At 42.5% G+C, this 25,764-nt stretch overlaps 1 protein-coding gene across 2 annotated transcripts in view; it reads left to right on the top strand.

The window, feature by feature from the left end:
• The window catches only part of LOC115200353 (hexokinase-2), a 92,182-nt gene that overhangs the window by 21,852 nt on the left and 44,566 nt on the right, over positions 1-25,764 (top strand). For both annotated transcript variants that reach the window (XM_029763350.1, XM_029763351.1), the window contains exons 3-6: positions 1,810-1,958; positions 3,229-3,348; positions 3,490-3,585; positions 16,796-16,895. In XM_029763350.1, coding sequence (XP_029619210.1) covers positions 1,810-1,958; positions 3,229-3,348; positions 3,490-3,585; positions 16,796-16,895 — 465 coding nt within the window. The remainder of the gene's footprint in view (positions 1-1,809; positions 1,959-3,228; positions 3,349-3,489; positions 3,586-16,795; positions 16,896-25,764) is intronic.

The raw sequence follows: 25,764 nt of genomic DNA, 5'->3' as shown, positions 1-25,764 counted from the left end.
ATTCAGACAAATTATTGTTACTTTCTGTACTTATGTCAAATGTGTCTCAGGTGACGTCAAAGATTCAGACAAATTACTGAAGGGGGCAGTAGCTAGCCAGGCTGCGTTTGTACATGCAGCTGACACCGAGCAAGCCACTTAAGAAGCAAGCAAGAAGAGCATGGCTTCTTCAAACGTAAATGTCATACCTTTACACACAAAACTTTTATTATAGCTCAGTGCCCGCAGCTTGTTGACCAAAATGTCTGCAGAAGCGAACTATGGGAATACTTTGATTACAGAGCAGATGGGGGGCGAGCCCACCAAAACAACTAAGTAAAAGGTGTTACAAAGCAGTACAGTGCAGTTTATTAGGCTACAGATTAAATAAGTGATGAACTTCACAGGGTGGTGAATGTGATGAGCTTGATGCTCCTTTCCAATAAATAACGAGGGTTTTATTCTGGTGACATGATCAATGCTTGGTTGCCATTTGACAAATACAAATAACTCTCTTATCCATAATAATCTCATAATGTAGGTAGCCTATCTGCGAGTTGTTGTCTATAGCGCACATGCCAAGACCAGAGTAGGCACATTTGCTATATAACGCAACAGTTTTTGACATAACCATCTGTAGAGTTGAAAAGGCGAACGAAACCCATTTAACTTGTATTTGTGTTCGGTACATGGCAATTTAACGTCAAAAGTTATTTTTATTTGCACTATGTCATCAAATAATCAAAGCTTGATGATGAGTTGGTTATTTGAATCAGTTGTTTAGTGCATGGGGGGACACTGCTGTAGACTAAATGTCTATGGTAGACTATTGCAGGATAGAAGCTTCAGAAATTAGATATTCTATTTGTTATTTTATTTGTTCTACCAGTTATCAATATATTGTTCAATGTTAAAAAAAATATGATCTGTATCGAACAAATCTGGTATTGTGTGTGTGTGTGTGTGTGTGTGTGTGTGAGACAGCACTACTTCTGACTCTGTCCTCGTTCTCTCTCTCCTTCCTTTCGATGTGGTTTTCTTTTCAGTCTAAATTATGTGGTTAGCCATTGATCATGTAAACCTCACTTTGAAAAGGACATTTCAATGAAAGGGACATTGAAATGTTGAATGTTAGGTAGGCTATTCACTCAAAAAATGTGACAAGATTCAAAACTTATACTTGTTTATTGCGTTGAATAAAACCTTAGTTTGGTATTAACATTTTATGTTGGTTGTTATGTATTATAACATAAGGTCAGTCCATTGAAAGATTCACCTTTATATCTCATAAAAATGGTAGCAGGTCATGGGTATGTTATTGGCAATGGGTGAAAGACATCACTTTTCAAAGAGGACTCCGATGTTCAGAAGGAGCCTACTGCTTCATGGTCAAAGTCCTTTGTGGTTGTAATGAAATTCATTTGTCTGACCCGTGATCACCTCTGCTCCAATCAACATTATTGCTGCTCATGGTTCTCTATTGCAGCTTTGTAGCTTTCATAAAGACTGTGGTAGAAACGTATACACTTTTTTATGAAATAGTACTTTGACATGAAAAATACCATTAGGCCTAGTTTTGGTACATTCTTGGATTTATTGTTGTCCTCCTCCATATAGGCTGTTCGGAAGACTTGTAGTATATAATTTATTTACCCAGACGAGCACCACATTCCCACTTAAATATTTGGTAGAGCATACATGTTTTCTTTACCCTCGCTATTGCAGTTTAGTAGACTTAGTACTGTTATTTTTTATTTTTTTTGTATCTATTTTTTTTTTCTTGCTTTATAGCATTTTTGAGTATGTGTGTTTTTTCCCTGACTCTTCCAGAAAAGGGAGACTTCCTGGCTCTAGATCTGGGTGGGACCAACTTCCGGGTCCTGCTGGTGAAGGTGTCTGACAACGGGAAGCAGAAGGTGGAGATGGAGAACCAGATCTATGCCATTTCTGAGGAGCTGATGAGGGGCAGTGGCGAAGAGGTGAGAGGAGAAGGGGATGTTCATTTCAATGGACATCAGGAATGACCTAAATTCACACAGCAAATTCCCGCAATAGGCCAGATGCTTGACCTTATTACAGTGACTTCTTAAACGGCCAATCGGGAGTTGAAACAATAACAAAGCAACCACCCCACCACTGTTTCTGTAAAAAGCTGAGGGATGGGGCTGGAGAAATGTAATTAACACACAGACCTATGGATGCAAGGACTGACCATTCATGATATCAAAATTATAGTTTTAACTATGTTATGAGGCTGTAACTTGTTTGTTTACATTTACTTTATTTACAAACATTGGTGTAAAACAGTTTTCTATTTTGGGTTCTGATGGGGTACGAAACTAATAAGCTCATGAGTCATAAGTTATATTCTTCAAGAATCAACAGATACATTTTTTGACTTATAAATGAATGATATGTATGTAGCAACTGCTGATTGTCCCTTTTAAACACTTTGCCTCATCGTTCAGACCAAGCAGTATCAATGTCGGTAGGTCTGATTTATGACATTTGTATAACATCGCCAACTTTGATGCTGGGAAGAACATCTGGTTCTGGAATAGGGGTTTCGTAGGTATTTCTAAGTCTAACTGTGTTGGGTAAAGACAACAGGTGACTGAATCTCTGGGAAGTACGGAGGCTGGGTCAAGTTCAGTACGTGCAAAATAGAGAACTGAAAACAAAACAAACGTATTGATATTCAACAAGTACTAGCTACCTCCTCTGTTTTTAAAAGGTTTTCTACCATTTGGTGCCTACTGAACACAAGCTTGTTTTAGTCCTCTTGGTTAGGGTTGTCATATTTATCTCAGGTATATTTATATATTCTTAATTCCATTCCTTTACTTAGATGTGTGTGTATTGGGTATATGTTGTGAAATTGTTAGATATTACTTGTTAGATATTATTCCACTGAGTTAGAAACACAAGCATTTTGCTACACCCGCAATAACATCTGCTAAACACGTGTGTGTGTGTGTGTGTGTGTGTGTGTGTGTGTGTGTGTGTGTGTGTGTGTGTGTGTGTGTGTGTGAGACCAATAACATTTGATTTGGGGTGTTCAATAAGGGTTGAGGTTGGTAATGGCTTTTATGTCATATTTGTAATATTTGACCCTAACATTATAATTTCGCTAAAATACAAGAAAAATGGGGTGGGAAAAACCATAGATCATATCAATGAACTGAAGGGGTTACTATTACGTTGATCAGTTTGCTGCTGTATGTTAACACCCCTCTGTTTCGCCCTTAGCTTTTCGACCATATTGCTGAGTGTCTTGCTAACTTCTTGGAGAAGCTGGGGATCAAGAACCAGAAGCTTCCTCTGGGCTTCACCTTCTCCTTCCCCTGCCAGCAGACCAAACTGGATGAGGTGAGGAATAAGGAGGTTGACTATTGAGGACCGCATTTGAAATTTAAACAGAAAAAAGGAACCGTGATTTGGAGGTTTAAGCCTTCAGAATGATCCAGAAGTTGTCATTGTCTGTGTGCGTGCGTGTGTATGTTCATGCAGAGTATTCTGGTGTCATGGACCAAGGGCTTCAAGTCGCATGGGGTGGAAGGGAGAAATGTGGTCAGCCTTCTGAGGAAAGCCATCATAAAGAGAGGGGTGAGTCAGTGGAAAATGAATGGGCTAAGGTTATGCACCAGTGGCAGCGCTCGTAAATGCAGCACTCTCTGTGCCTTCCACCTTGCCACATCATGCCATTTTCTTTCCATACAGATAATGTATGGCCTCCCAGCAAACTCCAAGACATTGTGTGCTACAAAAGTAATCTGACCTATATAGGTTATGCTGAAAGTATAACATGAAGGCTTCAGGCCAGCAGCATTAAGATGAACTAAAACCTAGTGTTTATTCAAGTTTTTAGAAAGAGACCATCACACTATCAAACAAAAAGATACGCCATACAAATATACAGTACCAGTCAAAAATTGTATAATAATAGTGAAGACATCAAAACTAGGAAATAACACATATGGAATAATGTAGTAACCAAAAAAGGGTTCAACAATCAAAATATATTTTAGATTCTTCAAAGTAGCCACCCTTTCACTTGATGACAGCTTTGCACACTCTTGGCATTCTCTCGACCAGCTTCACCTGGAATGCTTTTCCAACAGTCTTGAAGGAGTTCCCACATATGCTGAGCACTTGTTGGCTGCTTTCCCTTCACACTGCGGTCCAACTCATCCCAAACCATCGCTATTAGGTTGAGGTCGGGTGATTATGGAGGCCAGGTCATCTGATGCAGCACTCCATCACTCTCCTTCTTAGACAAATAGCCCTTACACAGCCTGGAGCTGTGTTGGGTCATTGTCCTGTTGAAAACAAATGATAGTCCCACGAAGCGCAAACCAGATGGGATGGCATATCGCTGCAGCATGCTGTGGTACCCATGCTAGTTAAGTGTGCCTAGAATTTTAAATAAATCAGTGTCACCAGCAAAGCACCATCACACCTCCTCCACCTTGCTTCACGGTGGGAACCACACATGCAGAGATCATCCGTTCACCTACTCTGCGTCTCTTCAAAGACCAAAAATCTCAAATTTGGACTCATTCGACCAAAGGAGAGATTCCCACTGGTCTAATGTCCATTGCTTGTGTTTCTTGGCCCAAGCAAGTCTCTTCTTCTTATTAGTGTCCTTTATTAGTGGTTTCTTTGCAGCAATTCGACCATGATGGCCTGATTCACGCAGTCTCTGAACAGTTGATGTTGAGATGTCTGTTACTTGAACTCTGTGATGCATTTATTTGGGCTGGGAACTCTAATGAACTTCTCCTCTGCAGCAGAGGTAACTCTGGGTCTTCCTTTCCTGTGGTGGTCCTCATGAAAGCCTGTTTCATCATAGTCGCAAGAACCATCAAGCCCTGCAATTTAAGAAACTTTCAAAGTTCTCTTTGCTTATTTGAGCTGCCATAATATGGACTTGGTATTTTACCAAATAGGGCTAACTTCTGTATACCACCCCTACCTTGTCACAACATAACTGATTGGCTCAAACGCATTAAGAAGGAAAGAAATGCCACAAATTAACTTTTACAAGGCACACCTGTTAATTGAAATGCATTCCAGGTGACTACCTCATGAGGCTTGTTGAGAGAATGCCTCGAGGCAGCTTTGCACACTCTTGGCAAAGGGTGGCTACTTTTGAAGAATCTCAAATATGAAATCTATTTTGATTTGTTTTAACACTTTTTTTTGGTTAGTACATGATTCCATATGTGTTATTTCATAGTTTTGATGTCTTCCCTATTATTATACTTTTGTAGAAAATAGTAAAAATAAAGAAAAACCTTAAGATTTTATAACACAAAAGAGAAATACCAAGGTTTTTGTTTTTACAATTATTCTATTATATAACAACATCACACCCTGAATAATGCTTGTTAGTAGCTGACATGTCTGTGTGACTGTTCCAATGCTTAAAAACATTACAGCACTGATGAATCTTGGGAGTATTTACCCATTTTGTATGGAACATTAAGTCAAACTCTTCATACTGAGCTTTACAGTAGTTATCCTTTCATGTCTTAGGGTGTTTTCAAAACTCGGGGGGTGGTGGTGTGTGTGTCTGTAAGTCATAGGGCGCAGGTAACCTAACGGTTAGAGCGTTGGGCCAGGTGTACTTAATCCTAAGGTGCCGTACTACTTTGGCTGACCCTATAAAACAACACATTTTACTGCACCTATTTGGTGTTACAATAAAACATATATATTTTTTTATAGCCCACTCTGTGATGGCTATTATGGGAATGTGCTGTGTGTGTGTGTACACAGTGTGTTTGGAAAGTATTCAGACCCTTTCACTTTTTACTGTTGTGGAAATTCTTAAAAACAGGGACACTCAAAGTCAATTTTAAATGAATCATTGTTTGTCAGCGAGCTGGAGAGGTTCCAACAAACTTAATGCACCATAGTGAATGTCTGTCAGAAGCTCTGCTAGGGCAGTCCCAGCAGCTGTCTTATATACAGCTATACACAGACAAGTTATATTTACATGATTTAGCATAATTATTTCATCATTACCGTTTTGTTTCATTCATGTGACCGACCAATACTGACTGGTTCATATCATGTGACAGACCAATACCTCAAGAGGCTTCTTCTCTCTAAGTTGAGACCTTGAAATATTAAGTTGTCAAAACAAGGTTTAGGCGTACTGCCAAATTGCAGATACTGAACAAATCCTCACTTATCAATCAGTCACTTGCATGAACTCAGAAATTGGTTTTTAGAACAGCACATGTATAAAATGTCCATCACATTACGTTATAGCCTTGTTCTAAAATAGATTAAATACATGTTTTCCCTCATCAATATACACCAAATGCCCCATAAGGACAAAGCGAAAACGGGTTACATTTTTTTGTTTTACAAATGTATTAAAAATAAAGAGCCTTATTACATAATTATTCAGACCCTTTGCTATGAGACTCAAGTGAGCTCAGGTGCATCCTGTTTCCATTGATCGTCCTTGAGATGTTTCTACAACTTGATTGTAATCTACCTGTGGTAAATTCAATTGATATGACATGATTTGGACAGGCACACCTGTCTGTATAAGTTCACACAGTTGACAGTGCATGTCAGAGCAAAAACCAAGCCATGAGGTCGAAGGAATTGTCCGTAGAACTCCGAGACAGAATTGTGTCGAGGCACAGATCTGGGGAAGGGTACCAACAAATTTCTGCAGCATTGAAGTTCGCCAAGAACACAGTGACCTCCATCATTCTTAAATGGAAGAAGTTTCGAACCACCAAGACTCTTCCTAGAGATGATCACTGGAAACAGGATACACCTGAGCTCAATTTCAAGTCCCATAGCAAGGGGTCTGAATGCTTTCCGATGGCACTGTATATATGTACAGTACCAGTCAAAAGTTTGGACACACCTCATTCCAGGGTTTTTCTTTATTTGTACTATTTTCTACATTGTAGAATAATAGTGAAGACATCAGAACTATGAAATAACACATGGAATCATGTAGTTACCAAAAAAGGTGTTCAACAAATCAAAAAATTGTGTATTTGAGTTTCTTCAAAGTACAGTGGGGGGAAAAAGTATTTGATCCCCTGCTGATTTTGTACGTTTGCCCACTGACAAAGAAAGGATCAGTCTATAATTTTAATGGTAGGTTTATTTGAACAGTGAGAGACAGAATAACAACAAAAATATCCAGAAAAACGCATGTAAAAAATGTTATAAATTGATTTGCATTTTAATGAGGGAAATAAGTATAAGTAAAGTAAATAATAATAAATAAATAATAGGAAAAACGCCAAGGGGATAAACCTTTGCAAGGCACTGTGCCCGTGCTAAGGACTATTCAACGCTGGTCTGACCAATCGGAATCCACACTTCAAGATTTGTTTTTTCATCTGAGAATAACATTGAATACGCTGATATGGTGACTGAGTTTATCAGGAAGTGTGCAGCAGATGTGAATGTGACCATTAAAACCTACCCTAACCAGAAACCGTGGATATACAGTGGATTTAAAGTCTACACACCCCTGTTATAATGCCAGTTTTTTGTGATGTAAAATAGAGACAAAGATAACTCATGTCAGAACTTTTCCCACCTTTTAATGTGACCTATAACGTGAACAATTCAATTGAAAAACAAACTGAAATCTTTGAGGGGGAAAAATAAAAAAATAAACTCACAATAACCTGGTTGCATAAGTGTGCACACCCTTAAACTAATACTTAGTTGAAGCACCTTTTTGATTGTATTACAGCACTCTGTCTTTTTGGGTAGGAGTCTATTAGCATGGCACATCTTGATGTGGCAATATTTGCCCACTCTTCTTTGCAAAAGCGCTCCAAATCTGTCAGATTGCAGGGACATCTCCTGTGCACAGCCCTCTTCAGATCACCCCAGAGATGTTCAATTGGATTCAGGTCTGGGCTCTGGCTGGGCCATTCCAAAACGTTAATCTTCTTCTGGTGAAGCCATGCTTTCGTGGATTTGGATGTGTGCTTTGGGTCGTTGTCATGCTGAAAGGTGAACTTCCTCTTCAGCTTTCTAACGGACGCCTGAAGGTTTTGTGCCAAAATTGCCTGGTATTCGGAACTGTTCATAATTCCCTCCATCCTGACTAAAGCCATGGTTCCAGCTGAAGAAAAACAGCCCCAAAGCATGATGCTGCCACCACCATGCTTCACTGTGGGTATGGTGTTCTTTGGGTGATGTGCAGTGTTGTTTTTGCGCCAAACATACCTTTTGGAATTATGGCCAAAAAGTTCAACCTTGGTTTCATCAGACCATAACACATTTTCCCACGTGCTTTTGGGGGACTTGATGTTTGTTTTTGCAAACTACAGCCGGGCTTGGATGTTTTTCATTGTAAGAAAAGGCTTCCGTCTTGCCACCCTACCCCATAGCCCATTCATATGAAGAATACAGGAGATTGTCACATGTAGCACACAGCCAGTACTTGCCAGAAATTCCTGCAGTTCCTTTAATGTTGCTGTAGGCCTCTTGGAAGCCTCCCTGACCAGTTTTCTTCTCGTCTTTCATACATTTTGGAGGGACGTCCAGTTCTTGGTAATGTCTCTGTGGTGCCATATTTTCTCCACTTGGTGATGACTGTCTTCACTGTGTTACATGGTATATGTAATGCTTTGGAAATTCTTTTGTACCCTTCTCCTGACTGATATCTTTCAACAATGAGATCCCTCTGATGCTTTGGAAGCTCTCTGTGGACCATGGCTTTTGCTCTGAGATGCAACTAAGAACATATCAGGAAAATCCTACTAGAACAGCTGAACTTTATTTGTGATTAATCAGAGTCACTTTAAATGATGGCAGGTGTGTAATGACTTCTATTTAACATGAGTTTGAATGTGATTGGTTAATTCTGAACACAGCCACATCCCCAGTTATAAAAGGGTGTGCACACTTATGCAACCAGGTTATTGTAAGGTTTTTATTTTTCATTTTCCCCCCTCGAAGATTTCAGTTTGTTTTTCAATTGAATTGTTCACATTATAGGTCACATTAACAGTAGAAAAAGTTCTGACATGATTTATCTTTGTCTCATTCTTTTACATCACAAAAACCTGGCATTTTAACAGGGGTGTGTAGACTTTTTATATCCAGTCTGTCAGCATTTGTGCAAAACAAAGCGAGAAACCACTGCATTTAACCATGGCAAGGTGACTGGGAATATGGTTGAATACAAACAGGGTAGTTATTCCCTCTGTAAGGCAATCACAGGCAAAACGTCAGTATAGAGACAGTGGAGTCGCAATTCAACGGCTCATACACGAGACGTATGTGTCAGGGTCTACAGACAATCACGAACTACAAAAGGAAAACCAGCCACATCGGACACCAACATCTTGCTTCCAGACAAGCTAAACACCTTCTTCGCCCGCTTTGAGGATAACACAGTGCCACCGAGGCGGTCTGCTACCAAGGACTGTGGGTTCTCCTTCTCCGTGGCCAACATGAGTAAAACATTTAAGCTTGTTAACCCTTGCAAGGCTGCCGTGCCAGACGGCATCCCTAGCCTGTCCTCCGAGCATGCACAGACATATTCAATTTCTCTCTATCCCAGTCTTCTGTCCCCACATGCTTCAAGATGGCCACCTTTGTTCCTGTACCCAAGAAAGCAAAGGTACCTGAACTAAATGACTATTGTCCTGTAGCACCCACTTCTGTCATCAGGAAGTGCTTTGAGAGACTAGTGAATGATCATATCACCTCTACCTTACCTGACACCCTAGACCCACTTCAATTTGCTTACCGCCTCAATAGATCCACAGACGATACAATCGCCATCGCACTATCCCATCTGGACAAGAGGAATACCTAAGTAAGAATGCTGTTCATTGACTATAGATCAGCATTCAGCACCCTAGTACCCTGCAATCTTCATTAAGCTCGGGGCCCTGGGTCTGAACCCCACCCTGTGCAACTGGGTCCTGGGCTTCCTGACAGGTCACCCCCAGGTGGTGAAGGAAGGAAACACCTCCACTTTGCTGATCCTCAACACTGTGGCCCCACAGCGTTGTGTGCTCAGCCCCCTCCTGTACTCCCTGTTCACCCATGACTGCGTGGCCACGCACGCCTCCAACTCAATCATCAAGTTTGCAGACGACACAACAGTAGTATGCTTGATTACCAACAATGACGAGACAGCCTACAAGAAGGAGGTAAGGGCTCTGAGTGTGGTGCCATGAAAAAAGTAACCTCTCACTTCATCAAAACAAAAGGAGCTGATCATGGACTTCAGGAAGCAGCAAAGGGAGCACCCCCCTTTCCACATCGACGGGACCGCAGTAGAGAAGGTGGAAAGCTTCAAGTTCCTCGGCGTACACATTTACTGACAAACTGAAATGGTCCACCCACACAGACAGTGTCGTGAACAAGGCGCCACAGAGCCTCTTCAACCTCAGGAGGCTAAAGAAATTTGGCTTGGCACCTAAAACCCACAAACTTCTCCAGATGCACAATCCTGTCTGCTGTATCACTGCCTGGTAAGGCAACTGCACCGGCTACAACTGCAGTGCTCTCCAGAGGGTGATGCGGTCTGCCCAACGCATCAACAGGCACACTGCCTGTCCTCCAGGACACCTACAGCCCCCGATTATCACAGGAAGACCAAAAATATAATCAAGGACATCAACCACCCAACCATGTCAACCACCCTGCTATCATCCAGAAGGTGAGGTTTGTACAGGTGCATCAGAGAGACAAAAACAGCTATATCAAGACCATCAGACTGTTTAAATAATAACAATCACTAGCACAGCGGCTTCTGCCAAAATACATAGACTTGAAGTCACTGGCCGCTTTAGTTTTTATTTTGCATTACTCATATATACTGTATTCTATTCTACGCCGATCTGACACTGCTCATCCATGTATTTTTATATTCTTAATTCCAATCCTTTACTTACATGTGTATTGTGAAATTGTTAGATATTACTTGTTCGACACTACTGCACTGTTGGAGCTACAAACTCAAGCATTTCGCTACACCCGCAATAACATCTGCATGTGACCAATAAAATTTGATTTCAATTAGAAAAATTAAGAACTTAACATTTCTTCAAGTGCAGTCGCAAAAACCATCAAGCGTTATGATGAAACTGGCTCTCATGAGGACCGCCACAGCAAAGGAAGACCCAGAGTTACCTATGCTGCAGAGGATAAGTTCATTCGAGTTACCAGCCTCAGAAATTGCAGCCCAAATAAATGCTTCACAGAGTTGAAGTAACAGACATCAACTGTTCAGAGGAGACCGCGTGAATCAGGCCTTCATGGTCGAATTGCTGTAAAGAAACCACTATTAAAGGACACCAATGAGAAGACACTTGGTTGGGTGAAGAAACACAAGCAATGGACATTAGACCAGTGGAAATCTGTCCTTTGGTCTGATGAGTCCAAACTTTGCAGGTGAATGGATAATCTCTGCATGTGTGGTTCCCACCGTGAAGTATGGAGAAGGAGGTGTGATGGTACTTTGCTGGTGACACTGTCAGTGATTTATTTAGAATTCAAGGCACACTTAAGCAGCGTGACTACCGCAGAATTCTGCAGTGATACGCTATCCCATCTAGTTTGCGCTTAGTGGGACTATCATTTGTTTTTCAACAGTACAATGACCCAAAACACAGCTCCAGGCTGTGTAAGGGCTATTTTGACCAAGAAGAAGAGTGATGGAGTGCTGCATCATATGAACTGGCCTCCACAATCACCTGACCTCCACCCAATTGAGAGGGTTTGGGATGAGTTGGACCGCAGTATAATTGCACTAGGCGAGATCCAAATGCAGACACAGGAGGCAGATGGTTGAGCTCTGATATTTATTACACCAAAAGGGGTAGGCAAAAAGGCAGGTTGGGGACAGGCGAGAGTTCATAAACCAGGTCAGAGTCCAAGGGGATAGGCAGGCTAGAGGTCAGGCAGGCGGACTCGGCTTCAGGACCGGACTTGTCTGACATGAACGTGTTCTTGGGCAGACCGGGAAAAAACAGGATGTCGTCAAGGTAGACGAACACGAAATGGTTTATCATGTCCCGGAGCACATAGTTTACCAGAGCCTGGAAGACAGCGGGGGCATTGGTGAGTCCAAATGGCATGACCTGGTACTCATACTGTCCACTGGCTGTGTTAAAGGCTGTCTTCCTCTCCTTTGCGTATTCGAACCAGGTGGTAGACATTCCGAAGGTCCAGTTTGGAAAAAATGGTGGCCCCCTGGAGAGGTTCGAAGGCTGAGGAGAGGAGTGGTAGGGGGTAATGATTCTTTATCGTTATACCATTCAGACCCCGGTAGTCAATGCACGGACGCAGGGTCTTCTCCACAAAGAAAAACCCCGCACCGGCAGGAGATGCAGATGGACGGATGCCTCCAGTAGCCAGAGACTCCTATGTACTCCTCCATGGCCTCGGTCTCCGTGCCGGATAGAGAATATAGCCGACCACGAGATGGTGTGGTTCCTGGGAGGAGATCAATGGCACAATCATAAGGACAGTGCGGGGGGAAGAGAAGTAGTCCGTGCCTTACTGAAGACCTCAGGTCATGGTACCCAGTGGGGACGGCAGAGACATCCGTGGCTTTGCTTACGTCCTGAGGGCTGTGCCGCTTTTAGGCGGTGCGAATTTTAGGCAATAAGAATGACAAAATGGGCTCCAACTCAGGATGGAGCTCGTGGTCCAGTCAATAACAAGATTGTGTTTCTGGAGCCAAGAAAATCCCAAAACCACAGGAACATGGGGGGAATTGATGAGGAACTGTATGGTCTCACTGTGGTTTACTGATACCCGTATATGAACGGCCACAGTGCTATGGGTGACTCCAATAGAGCCGTCCAGTGCCCTTGCATCCATGGGGACAGAGAGAAGTTGAGTGTGAATACCTAATTCAGAAACCATGGCAGCATCCATAAAACTTTCATCAGCCCCAGAGTCAATGAGCACCCCGGCGAGACTTAGACTGGTCTCCCCACGGCAGAATCACACAAAAAAGGTGGACGGGTGATGGAAGTTAGGGGACTCTGTCTGGCTCACCAGAGTACTTGTACACACTAAAAGGGTTTCTCAACTGAGCAAGTGACTATAATGTCCCACCCCTCCACAGTACAGACAACAGTTAGAATTCAGCCTACGTGAGCATTCCCCAACCGATAACCTAGCTCTTCCCAGTTGCATGGGCTCAGGAGTATCCAACTCACCCGTCGCCGATGATTCTCTGGGAACCTCGGGTGTTTTCGAAATACCAACTTCTGGGATTTCCGGATTCCTTCGGCCGGGCTCCAGCATCAGCAGACGAACGAGTGTTCCTGAGACCCGACCTCCTCTCACACCGCCGTTCTCGTAGGCGCCCATCAATCCTAATCGCCAGGGTGATGAGAGAATCGAGATCCCGTGGTATTTCCCAAACTGCGAGCTCGTCCTTTATCCCCTCCGACACTCCGTGGAGAAAGGTGTCAAACAGAGCCTCCGGATTCCAGGAACTTTCTGCGGCCAATGTGCGAAAATCTACTGCGTAGTCTGCCACGCTACAGGAGTTTTGATGAACCTGCAGTAGTTTGAGCCGCCTCCCTCCCGGGCACCGGAGAATCAAACCTTTCTCACTTCTGCCATGAATTCCTCCAGGCTATGGCACACAGCTGATTGCTGCTCCCAGACAGCCGTTGCCCAGGAGAGCGCACTTCCGGACATTAGCGTGATTAAATATGCTATCTTCGATCGATCCGACGGGAACAAAGAGGGCGGAGTTCGACAATGAGGGAGCACTGGGAAAGGAACGCCCGGCAGGTACCAGGATTTCCTGCATAACATTCCGGAGGTGGTAAGCGGGGTTCTCAAGGAGCCAGAGTAGGTTGAACAAATCTACTAGTAGTAGAAATGTTGCTGGGTGGTTGGGAGGTCTCAGAGGTGGCAGGCTGCCTATGAGCTAACTCACTGATTTGCTCCATTATAGACTTGAACCCTTGGCCGTGAAGTTCCATCAGGGAACAAAGCCCTTCCATAAGGTCCAGCAGTAGCTCCTCGTGCCTCCCAATGGTGGCTCCTTGCAGGGAGACAGCGTGACGGAGCTGGTCCTAGTCTGCTGGGTCTATCATGGCAAGTTCCTACTATAAGGGCACAAGGCGAAACCCAAATGCAGACACAGGAGACAGATGGTTGAGCTCCGATATTTATTACACCAAAAGGTAGTAGGCAAAAGGCAGGTCGGGGACAGGCGTGAGTTCATAAACCAGGTCAGAGTCCAAACAGTACCAGGGGATAGGCAGGCTTGAGGTCAGAACAGGCAGAGTGGTCAGGCAGGCGGATTCGGCGTCAGGACAGGCAAGGGTCAAAACCAGGAGGGCTAGGAAAAAACAGACTGGGGAAAAAATGGGAGCAAGGAGAAAATCTGGTTGACTTGGCAAAACAAGATGAACTGGCACAGAGAGAGAGACAGGAAACAAGGATAAATACACCAGGGACTAATGGGGAAAACAGGAGACACCTGGAGATGGGTGGGGACAATCACCAAGACAGGTGAAACAGATCAGGGCGTGACACGCAGAGTGAAGGGAAAGCAGTCAACAAATGCTTAGCATATGTGGGAACTCCTTGAAGACTGCATTCCTCATGAAGCTGTTTGAGAGAATGCCAAGAGTGTGCAAAGCTGTCGATCAAGGCAAAGGATTGCTACTTTGAGGAAACTTCAATATATTTAGATTTGTTTAACACTTTCTTGTTTACTACATGATTGCATATGTGTTATTTCATAGTTTTGATGTCTTCAGTAGTATTCTACAATGTAGAGAATAGTTCAAATGAAGAAAAACCCTTGAATGAGTAGGTGTCCAAACCTTTGACTGGTACTGTATGTGTGTGTGTATATCATGCACTGTCCGGTTTGGATTTTTACTTTACATAATGGTATTTCAATAGTTTTTTTTTCAAATGTAACAAAATTATGACAATCATCCTTTCTTACCGCCAATAAGACTCTTTCACCACTTGAAAAAATTAATAACCATTTAGTTTGCAAGAAAATGTAAAGCTAGTTTGAGTTTAGGCCGGGGCACATTTGTTTAAAAGGATAGTTTACCCAAATTACAAAATTAGATATTGATTTCCTTACCTGTAAGCATTTATGAACAAAGTATGACAGGAATCCATGCTTTGGTTTAAGCTGTGTTCGAATACTCATACTAACGTACTGTTTGTGATGTAAATGGAGTACGTAGTATACTTTTTGGATGTAGTAAGTGTGCCAAAAGTTCCCAGATGACATACTAAATTTGCCAAAATACAAAGTATACAAGCAGTTGACACCATTTCCGTGCTTTTAGGGCACATAATGCAATTCTTCCGAAAATGGGTATGGCTTCACAACGGTTTCAGATTTGAAGAAAATGACGGAAAATATGCAGCAGAAGTCCAACAAGATTGGATACAAATTAATTTCTTTACCTAATTATGCCAAACATTAAAATGTTGAGTAATGTAATAAAGTAATGACTTTTCAAATAAATTACATTACATGTGATGTTGGCTGACAATTTGCTAGCTACGCTATCCTTACGAACTGCATAGCATTACAGTAGTATGTACCGGTATGCTAGTTACCTAACGTTAGTTGGCTACTAATACATGGAACTTGCCATGCAGTATATTAACCAAATGCTAACTATGCAACTTTTATTGACTTGATTATTCACTTCATTCTTAGCTAAGTGGTATAGTCGTTGTGCCTTTTCAATGGACATTGTTAATTCTAGCCATCTACTCTGATTTCAGAGCACTCTCGTCTGAGTGTTCCAGAGCGCAGAATAACTGAATTTACGAACACTCAAAACCTGTTGAATATGGCTGCTGTCGGTAAACGTCGGCAAAAAAAATAAGCATTATTTTGCCAGCAGTACATTTGGTCACCAACGCTCTGGATAACATGAAAACAGCCTAACCAGCTCTGTTTGGGCAGGTAAAATGGTCAAAGTGAGGTGTTCTCTCATTTGTGTCTGGAAGTAGCTAGCCAACCTTAGCTTGGGTGCAGTTGGGAGGTCAGAACGCTCGGATCAACTCTACTCCTCGGCCAGAGCGTCCAGTGTGTGTGCTCTGAACGCTCTGAGTTTACAAACGGATAATCTGACAATGCTCTGGATTTTCAAATGCCCAGAGGGCACTCTAAGCGCACTCTGGCAATCCAGATTGAATTTATGATTACACCCGAAATCGTAAAATGTCTAGCTAGTTATGCTAACAAGAGGTTGCATAGCAACATCATCCATTTCCGGTAGACAGGGAAAATGCTAGTACGCTCAACTGAAACGATACTGTTCGTTTACAGTATGCTAAAATGAACTTGTGGTGTATACACTTATGTAGTATACAGTATGTTAATATGGGTATTCGAACACAGCTTTAGTTTCCCTAGCATGTTTTTCAAATGCTAAATTATCTGAAATTGATTGTGTAGCTTATCGAAGATGATTTGGACATGAAGCGCGATGCATGGGATTTGTGCCACAAATGTTAAAATGTGTGGATTTGGAAACAGTCACAGGGTAACTAAACCAAAGCATGGATTGCTGTCATACCTTGTCCATAGACTACTTACAGGGTTAGGGAACTAATATGTAACTTGTGTGTGATTTAAATTTGCTGCTAATAACATATCGGACCAGGAGTGTTGATCTAGGATCAGTCTAGAACAGCACTACTAGCCTGATCACAACCTGCATCTTTACTTGTTGATCTTCATAGGTGTTGTCATGCGTAATGATGTCAATCACAGCACACTAGCTACTAGGTGAGTCACTTGATAAGTTAATTATGTCTTGTTTCTGTTTCTTTCTAGGACTTTGACATTGACATTGTGTCGGTGATCAACGACACTGTGGGCACCATGATGACCTGTGGATACGATGACCATCACTGTGAAATAGGCCTAATTGTCGGTGAGTCTCACCCGGATCCTGTTGCACGTATATGGGGATTAGTGAAAATGTGTGAAATGGCGTAGTAGGTTTGGGTGTCTGATTTGACAGACAACGGTTTAGCCTATTTGAACTTGACTGGTGCCTCGCAGTGGCAGCGTACAGCACGAGTGACATTCCAAATTATTTTCCTATTTGCCATAACCTATTTCAATAAATATGTTATATACATTTACATTTTAGTCATTTAGCAAACGATCTTATCCAGAGCGACTTAGTTAGTGCACTCATCATAACGTTGGCTACGTTGGACAACCAAATACTGTATCTCAGTCATAGTAAGTACGTCTTTCCTCAATAAAGTAGCCATCAGCAAAGTCAGAACTAGTCGGGGGGAAATCAAGTTAGTGCAGGGGTTTGATGGCACAAGTGGGGAGCCCAGCCAACAGTGTGCTGCAGTAGATGACAAGTGGCTGGATTAGGGAAAGGGGGATTCCTAGTCAGTTGTACAACTGAATGCCTTCAACTGAAATGTGTCTTCCGCATTTAACCCAACCCCTCTGAATCAGAGGTGCGGGGGCTGCCTTAATTGACATCCACGTCTTTGACGCCCGGGGAACAGTAGGTTAACTGCCTTGCTCAGGGGCAGAATGACAGATTTTTACCTTGTCAACTCGGGATTCGATCCAGCAACCTTTCAGATACTGGCCCAACGCTCTAACCACTAGGCTACCTGCTGCCACTAGGACCTGTGCCGCTTCCTGTGTGAGGTAGGGTCGTACTCTAAGAATGTTGTAGAGCAGAGTCACTGACTTTGATATTTGCAGAGAACGCCAGGGTGTTGTCCAGGGTCACGCCACGGTTCTTTGCTCTCCGGGAGGGGGACAGTCTTGAAGCCTGACTGGTTAGGGTCAAGAAGATTGTTCTGAGAGATAGCAAGAGAATTGGTCAGAGACCGCGCGCTGAAGTGTTATGGAAAGACAATGACTGGTCCCGGCTGTAGTTTGACGTCAGAGGGGTCGAGTGTTGGTTTTGAGGAGGGGAGCGTCTCTGGCATTGAAGGCAGAGGACGCAGCTAGTGGTTAAGGATGAGAGAAGTGAGGAGTGGGAGAAGGTCCCCAGAGATGGTCTGGAGGAGGGAATAGGGTCGAACAAGCAGGTTGCTGGTCGGCCGGACCTCACTAGTCGCAGAATTTCATCTGGAGAGAGAGGGGAGAAAGAAGTCAAGGCGTAGGGTAGTTGTCTGAGTGGGACCAGTGGACTCAATAGGCTGAGTGAATGAGGAGCGGATGTCGTCAACTTTCTTTTCAAAGTAGTTGACAAAGTCGTAGGGAGGGGTTGGAGAATTAAGGCGGGAGGAGAAGGTGGAAAATAGTTTCCTACGGTTAGAGGCAGAAGCTTAACATTTTGATTGATAGAAAGTGGCTTTAGCAGCGGAAGGTAGAGAGGAGGGAATGAAAGGATGATCGTTTCGTTTTCAACCATTTTCGCTCAGCTGCCCGCAGCCCTGTAAGCTCGCAATGAGTCACTCAGCCACGGAGTTGGAAGGGAGGGCTGAGCAGCCTCTAGTGAAGATGAGGTAAAGCGTATTCTCTGCCTTGTGAGTGGGAGGGGACTGGGAAAGGGTTAGGTCAAAAGAGGCAAAGAGTGGGAAGAAAGAAATTAATTAAAGGCAGACATCGGGAGGTTGAAGTCGCCCAGTACGAAGAGCGGTGACCATCAGGGAATTAGCTTAAAGGTTTCAAGCTCATCGAGGAACTTTAAAGGTACCTGGTGGGCGATAGATGACAACAATGTTAAGCATAAGTGGACAAGTGACAGTAACATGGAATTCAAATGAGGAGATAGACAGGTGAGTGAGGGAGAAATATCGTCTCCATTTAGGAGAAATTAGTAGGCCTGTGCCAGCACTTTGACAACCAGATGCTCTCGTACTATGAGAGAATACGTAGTCCGATGACGAGAGCAGCTGGAGTAGCAGTGTTCTCTGGGGTGATCCAGGTCTCCGTCAGGGCCAAAAAGTTTGGGTACTGAATGGCAGCATAGGCTAAGATGAATTCAGCGCTCTTGACCGCAGATCGGCAGTTCCAAACACTGCCGGGGACCAGGAATTCATGGGTTGTGTGCGCAGGGTACACTAAATTAGAACGGTTGCAGCAAAGGGGTGGGGAGCGTCTAATGTCTAGAAGGAGACGCAAACAGGTATAGAAAACACACATGGTTGCCAATGCTACAAAAGAGCAAAATGAGATCATTTGAAAATAACAAGGTTAGATCCTCAAGTGAGAGAGTCGTGCCTTCCTCGAACAACTTCGCAGAACAACTTCGCAGAACAACTTCGCAGAACAACTCGGCAGAACTGTCTTTGTTTTCGGCGACGAGACCGGTGCTGACACGACCGCCGCTTACAGCTGGGGCTGAGAAAACAGGGGAGACTTAAGTACTAACACTAATTGCTAATTATCTAGCAGAGGTGAAGTGCACACCTCCCTGTACTAATTGTTGATTTCCTAGGAGAGGAGAAACCACTCCCCTCCAAAACAGCCACTATACAGCCACTATACAGCCACTACCAAAACAACAACAGTTACAAATTGCCCTGCTCATTAATCCTGGTTGATGTGTCAACAATCAGCTGCAAGTTATGAGCAGTCAACAGTTCACACACCAAATAGGCTACTGGGAAGACAGACGGCACTTAAAGTAGATGGCTCTAGCTAGCAAAAAGACAGTACTAGACAACAACCGATTAAGACAATACTTTTACTGAACGCAAGAGAGCGCAAAAAATTCCACCAAAGCAGTGCAAAATGTCCAGTCAGAAAAGATTGTTTTTCTCTCTGTCGGATGCAAGGGCCATATAGCCTAAACTTGTCAAAATGTTAAATAATAAACACTTCCTAAGTATCTCCATAAGTATCTAGCAGTAAAAAAAAAGTAGGCTATATTCCCTTTTCTCTCCATTCGATAGGCTTTGAATATGACTTTGGGCTAGGCTACGCTTTCATCGTTTTAAGCATGCATGGCTTTCTCCTGATCAAACAATGAATAATTCTAACGGGAGTTCCATCTCAAAAAGTTGTTTCAATGGTCTAAAAAATGTAAGTTAGCCAGAGTATTTTAAATAATTTCACTATCGAATAATATCTAGATGTTTTTTTTCTCGGATATCTGGATTGTCGAAATACATGTGTTTAAAAAAATCATTGTTTAAACTTGGTAACTGGCTTGCTGTGCAGCCTGTGCGACTTGGGAGATCTGTTTGCTTGCAGCAGTGTGGGGGATGGGCAGGGGCTGATAAGTTTGACATGAGAGTGTAGCCATACAGACTCGTGCTAGTTAGATAACCTACAGTATCTACAAGTTTGTCAATCATCCCATCTTGTAGTACTTCTCTTGACTGCATCAAATCGATGTAATGAAGTTAGGTTAATCTATTTTAGCTAAGATACCTAGGCTAATTGAAGCTATTTTGCTGTGCTTCCCATCCCTCTCTACAACAACTACATTCAGATTAAACAACAGCCTACCTAATGGTTGCTTGTTGTAGCCTACTCATTCTCATTTAGCTCATTTAATTCCATAATTTGTATTCAATTTTGCATTGATTAGAAATCTCCCACATTGCTTGCTACACATGGAGCCACAGATTGTAGCCTAGTGCCACTTTGATTGCCCAACAATAACAACAAATGTGTGAAACCTGTGTAGATTAAAGTGTGTATTTTTATGGGGCGCATGTCATAGAAACTATACTGAACAACAATATAAACGCAACATGCAACAATTTCAACGATTTTACTGAGTTACAGTTCATGTAAGGAAATCAGTTAATTGAAATAAATGAATTAGTCCCTAGTCTATGGATTTCACATGACTGGGCAGGGGCCTGGGAAGGCATAGGCCCACCCACATGGGAGCGAGGCCCACCTACTGATGAGCCAAGCCCAGCCAATCCAAATACATTTTTCCCCACAAAAGGGCTTCATTACAGACAGAAACGAAACCCCCAGCTCCGCTAAAACCATTGACAACTACATAACGTTTTCAAGGGATTGTGAAATAAATGTAATAACTATTTGTTTTAATATCATCACCTATTGAGCATAGTCAGAACTACAAATGTTTAATTATTCCATGCAAAACAATTGCGCACATTCAGCCCTATCGCACATTCAGCCCTATCATCAGAGTTGTACAGCAAATAACTTTATGCTTTTCATGATCAGTAAACATCAATGATCATGTAATTTCAGATACGTGAAGGTACAGTTGAAGTCGGAAGTTTGCATACACCTTAGCCAAATGCATTTAAACTCAGTTTTTCACAAATCCTGACATTTACGCCAAGTAAAAATTCCCTGTCTTAGGTCGGTTAGGTTCACCACTTCATTTTAAGAATGAGAAATGTCAGAATAATAGTTGGGCGAATGATTTATTTCAGATTTTATATCTTTCATCAAATTCCCAGTGGGTCAGAAGTTTACATACACTCAATTAGTATTTGGTAGCATTACCTTTAAATTGTTTAACTTGGGTCAAACGTTTCGGGTAGCCTCCACAAGCTTCCCACAATATGTTGGGTGAATTTTGTCCCATTCCTCCTGACAGAGCTGGAGTAACTGAGTCAGGTTTGTAGGCCTTGCTCGCACACGCCTTTTCAGTTCTGCCCACACATTTTCTATAGGTTTGAGGTCAGGGATTTGTGATGGCCACTCAAATACCTTGACTTTGTTGTCCTTAAGCCATTTTTCCACAACTTTGGAAATATGCTTGGGGTCATTGTCCATTTGGAAGACCCATTTGCGACCAAGCTTTAACTTCCTGACTGATGTCTTGAGATGTTGCTTCAATATATCCACATCATTTTCCTGCCTCATGAAGTCATCTATTTTGTGAAGTGCACCAGTCCCTTCTGCAGCAAAGCACCCCCACAACATGATGCTGCCACCCCCGTGCTTCATGGTGTTCTTTGGCTTGCAAGCCTCCCCTTTTTCCTCCAAACATAAAGATGGTAATTTTGGCCAAACAGTTCTATTTTTCTTTCAAGCAAAAAGTGCAAATCAATCCCAGAACAACAGCAAAGGACCTTGTGAAGATGCTGGAGGAAACTGGTACAAAAGTATCTATAGCCACAGTAAAATGTACGATCTTTGTCCCATGTGCAGTTTCAAACTGTAGTCTGGCTTTTTTATGGCGGTGGCTTCTTCCTTTCTGAGCGGCCTTTCAGGTTGTCGATATAGGACTAATTTTACTGTGGCTATAGATACTTTTGTACCAGTTTCCTCCAGCATCTTCACAAGGTCCTTTGATGTTGTTCTGGGATTGATTTGCACTTTTTGCACCAAAGTACGTTCATCTCTAGGAGACAGAATGCGTCTCCTTCCTGAGCGGTATGACTGCTGCGTGGTCCCATGGTGTTTATACTTGTGTACTATTGTTTGTACAGATGAACGTAGTACCTTCAGGCATTTGAAAATGGTTCATCCTTAGGAGCAAGACTTGTGGAGGTCTACAATTTTTTTCTGAGGTCTTAGCTGATTTGTTTTTTGATTTTCCCATGATGTCAAGCAAAGAGGCACTGAGTTTGAAGGTAGGCCTTGAAATACATCCACAGGTACACCTCCAATTGACTAAAATTATGTCAGTTAGCCTTTCAGAAGCTTCTAAAGCTATGACATCATTTTCTGGAATTTTCCAAGCTGTTTAAAGGCACAGTCAACTTAGTGTATGTAAATTTCTGACCCACTGGAATTGAGATACAGTGAATTATACGTGACATAATCTGTCTGTAAACAATTGTTGGAAAAAATACTTGTGTCATGCACAAAGTACCGTAAATTCCGGACTATAAGCCTCAACTTTTTTCCCAGGCTTTGAACCTCGCGGCTTAAACAATGACGCGGCTAATATATGGATTTTTCCCGCTTTCAATTTTTTTTTCTCCAAAAAAACACATTCTGAGACGTGCTCAGTTTTTTGGTGGCATGAAGCTTTCATTAGACCAATGAAATTGCCGAAAGGGTTAAGGTCAAACAACTTTTTAGTTTACTGTTTAGATTAAATCGAGCTCTCTCAAACTTGCCATCATTCTGATTACTGTAGTCATTTTGTCACCCTCATCATGGCAAAGACACGGAGAAATGCATATGATGCAGCTTTCAAGTTGAAGGCGATTGATCTGGCTGTTGGAAATGGAAATAGAGCTGCTGCACGGGAGCTTGGTCTTAATGAGTCGATGATAAGACGTTGGAAACAGCAGCGTGAGGAATTGACTCAGTGCAAAAAGACAACTAAAGCTTACTGCTAATTTTTTATTTTTGTTACAAGCCGTGTTTCGTTAAAGCCTATTTATTTTTGTTACAAGCCGTGTTTCGTTAAAGCCTGTGTAAAGTTCATTTGTTTCAATGTACCGGTAGGCACCTGCGGCTTATAGACATGTGCGGCTTATTTATGTTCAAAAAAAAAAAAAAAATTAAATTCAGTGGGTGCGGCTTATATTCAGGTGCGCTTAATAGTCCGGAAATTACAGTAGATGTCCTAACCAACTTGCCAAAACTATAGTTTGTTAACAAGAAATGTGTGGATTGGTTGAAAAACGAGTTTTAATGACTCCAACCTAAGTGAACTTCAGACTTCAACTGTATGTATGTATGTATGTGTATATGTATATAATATTTATTTATGTTTTAAGTCATCCCAAGTGGATGGGGTTTGTCGGGGGGAGGGGGGAACCTATTCCTTCTCTTTCATATATTGTTTTACTATCCTTCAAATATGCATATTGCATAGTATATCTTAAATAACTAAGGTTGTTCCCTTCAGAATCTCTTCCCTAGGTGTAAACTTGATTATGTTCTCCTTGGATAGAGCTCTACTGAGGTTCAGTTTAACATGGTAGCATTTCTCTCTAGTCTAGGAGAGGTAGATGCAGCCATCCAACAGGGGGAAGCCCAGCATAGGGATCCAAGGTTTTTTTCTGGGTATTTGTTGTTCTTAGCTCTTTTTTTTCTTTCTTTATATTCTATTGCTCTGACCTTTTTCAGGACACTGGCCATGTGATTGTACTAACATTCATTTCTGATTACTATGACTATGCCTAATACACGAACTCTAGGCTCCACATGCTTTATCAGCTGGAACGTGAAAGGAATTGACCAGGTGGTCAAGCATAGCCGAGTGTATGGTCATCTTAAGTCCTTAAGTCCAGACATTGTTTTCCTCCAAGAGACCCATCTCCGGTCCAGCAACCATGACAAACTAAAGAGAGGATATTTGATATTGGGCGGAGATTTAAATTGTGTATTGCATCCAAGTCTAGACAGATCCAGACCGAAGCCCAACAATGTACTTTCAAAATCAGGCGCAGTAATCAACTCATTTTTAGAATCCTATAATTTGTCTAATCCATGGAGGAGGAGCAGTCCCACTGCTTAACAGTACTCCTTTTTTTCTACAGTCCACCCCTCATACTCTAGGATTGACTTTTTCCTGCTGGACAATAGAATTCTTCCTTTTGTAACTTATAGCAAATATCACAGCATCGTTATCTCAGACCATAGCCCTATCCAGCTAGATATCTGCTTTCCGGACAGTACTGTGTCACAACACCCGTGACGACTTGACCCACTACCTCTATCCTGTAGTGCCTTTTAAAAAATACATATCAACTCACATTGATATCTTTTTACAGATCAACTGTACCCCTGACATGTCTCACTCTACTGTGTGGGAGTCATGTAAAGCATATCTAAGGGGCCAAATGATTTCATACCCAGCGTATGATAACAAACAACGCCCCAAACGCTTGCTAGATGTGGACAATAGATATGCCTCTTCTCCGGCTCCTGAAATCTTTGACAATCTTTCCACCAAACAAACGGAGCAGCTTCTGTTTAAGTCGAGGCAAAAATTCTATGAACACGGAGCGAAAGCTGGCAAGTTGTTATCTCACCAGCTTCGACAATCCGCTGCTTGCAGCACCATACCTGAAATCTGTGTTGCAGCTGATTTAACTTCTACCAATCCCAAAGAAATCAACAATCAATTTAAGAAATTCTATTCTGCTCTTTACTCGTCAGAGGCTCTTCCTGACACATCTCGTATGCATGCATTTCCAGACAATCTGGACATCCCCCGCCTCAATTCAGATGAACAAACCAACATGGATGCCTCAATAAGTGATGATGAAGCTACTCTGGCAATCCAGTCTATGCAGAGCTGTAAAGTCTCTGGGCCTGATGGCTTCCCCATTGAATTTTATATAGCATTCTCCTCTCAATTATCCCCTATTCTCAGTTCAATGTAGAATGAAATCCTTTCTAGTCAGAAACTGCCACAGACACTTACCCAGGCGACTATTTCGGTTTTGCTTAAAAAAGACAAGAATCCCCTAGACTGCGGCTCATACCGCCCTATAAGCTTTTTGTGCTGCGGTTATAAAATTCTCACTACGGTCCTCTCGTGCTGTTTAGAGACAGTGATGCCTAATATAATTAACTCTGACCAAACCAGATTTCTCTCAGGTAGGCAATCTTTCTGTAATATGCGCCGGCTATTTAATGTTCTTTATTCTGCCCTCTCAACTCTACAGCCAGAGGTTGTCATCTCTCTTGATGCTGAGAAGGCTTTCTACCGGGTGAGTGGGAATGTCTATTTACAGTACTAGAGAGATTTGGGTTTGGCCCGTCATTCCTTTCCTGGATTAAGATCTTGTACTCGTCCCCAGTGGCTTCTGTTCGCACCAACAATGTTACCTCCAGCTACTTCCCTCTTCACAGGGCTGCCAGGCAGGGTTTCTGTTTATCCCCTTTCCTATTTGATATGGCTATTGAGCCTCTTGCTATCGCCCTGCGGGCGGAGGAAAGGATTAAGGGAATATTGAGGGGCC

Source organism: Salmo trutta, chromosome 9 (genome assembly GCF_901001165.1).
Source record: "Salmo trutta chromosome 9, fSalTru1.1, whole genome shotgun sequence".
Taxonomy (NCBI): Eukaryota; Metazoa; Chordata; class Actinopteri; order Salmoniformes; family Salmonidae; genus Salmo; species Salmo trutta.
The sequence above is the reverse complement of the archived record's forward strand: the minus strand, read 5'-3'. Positions and strand labels throughout refer to the sequence as shown.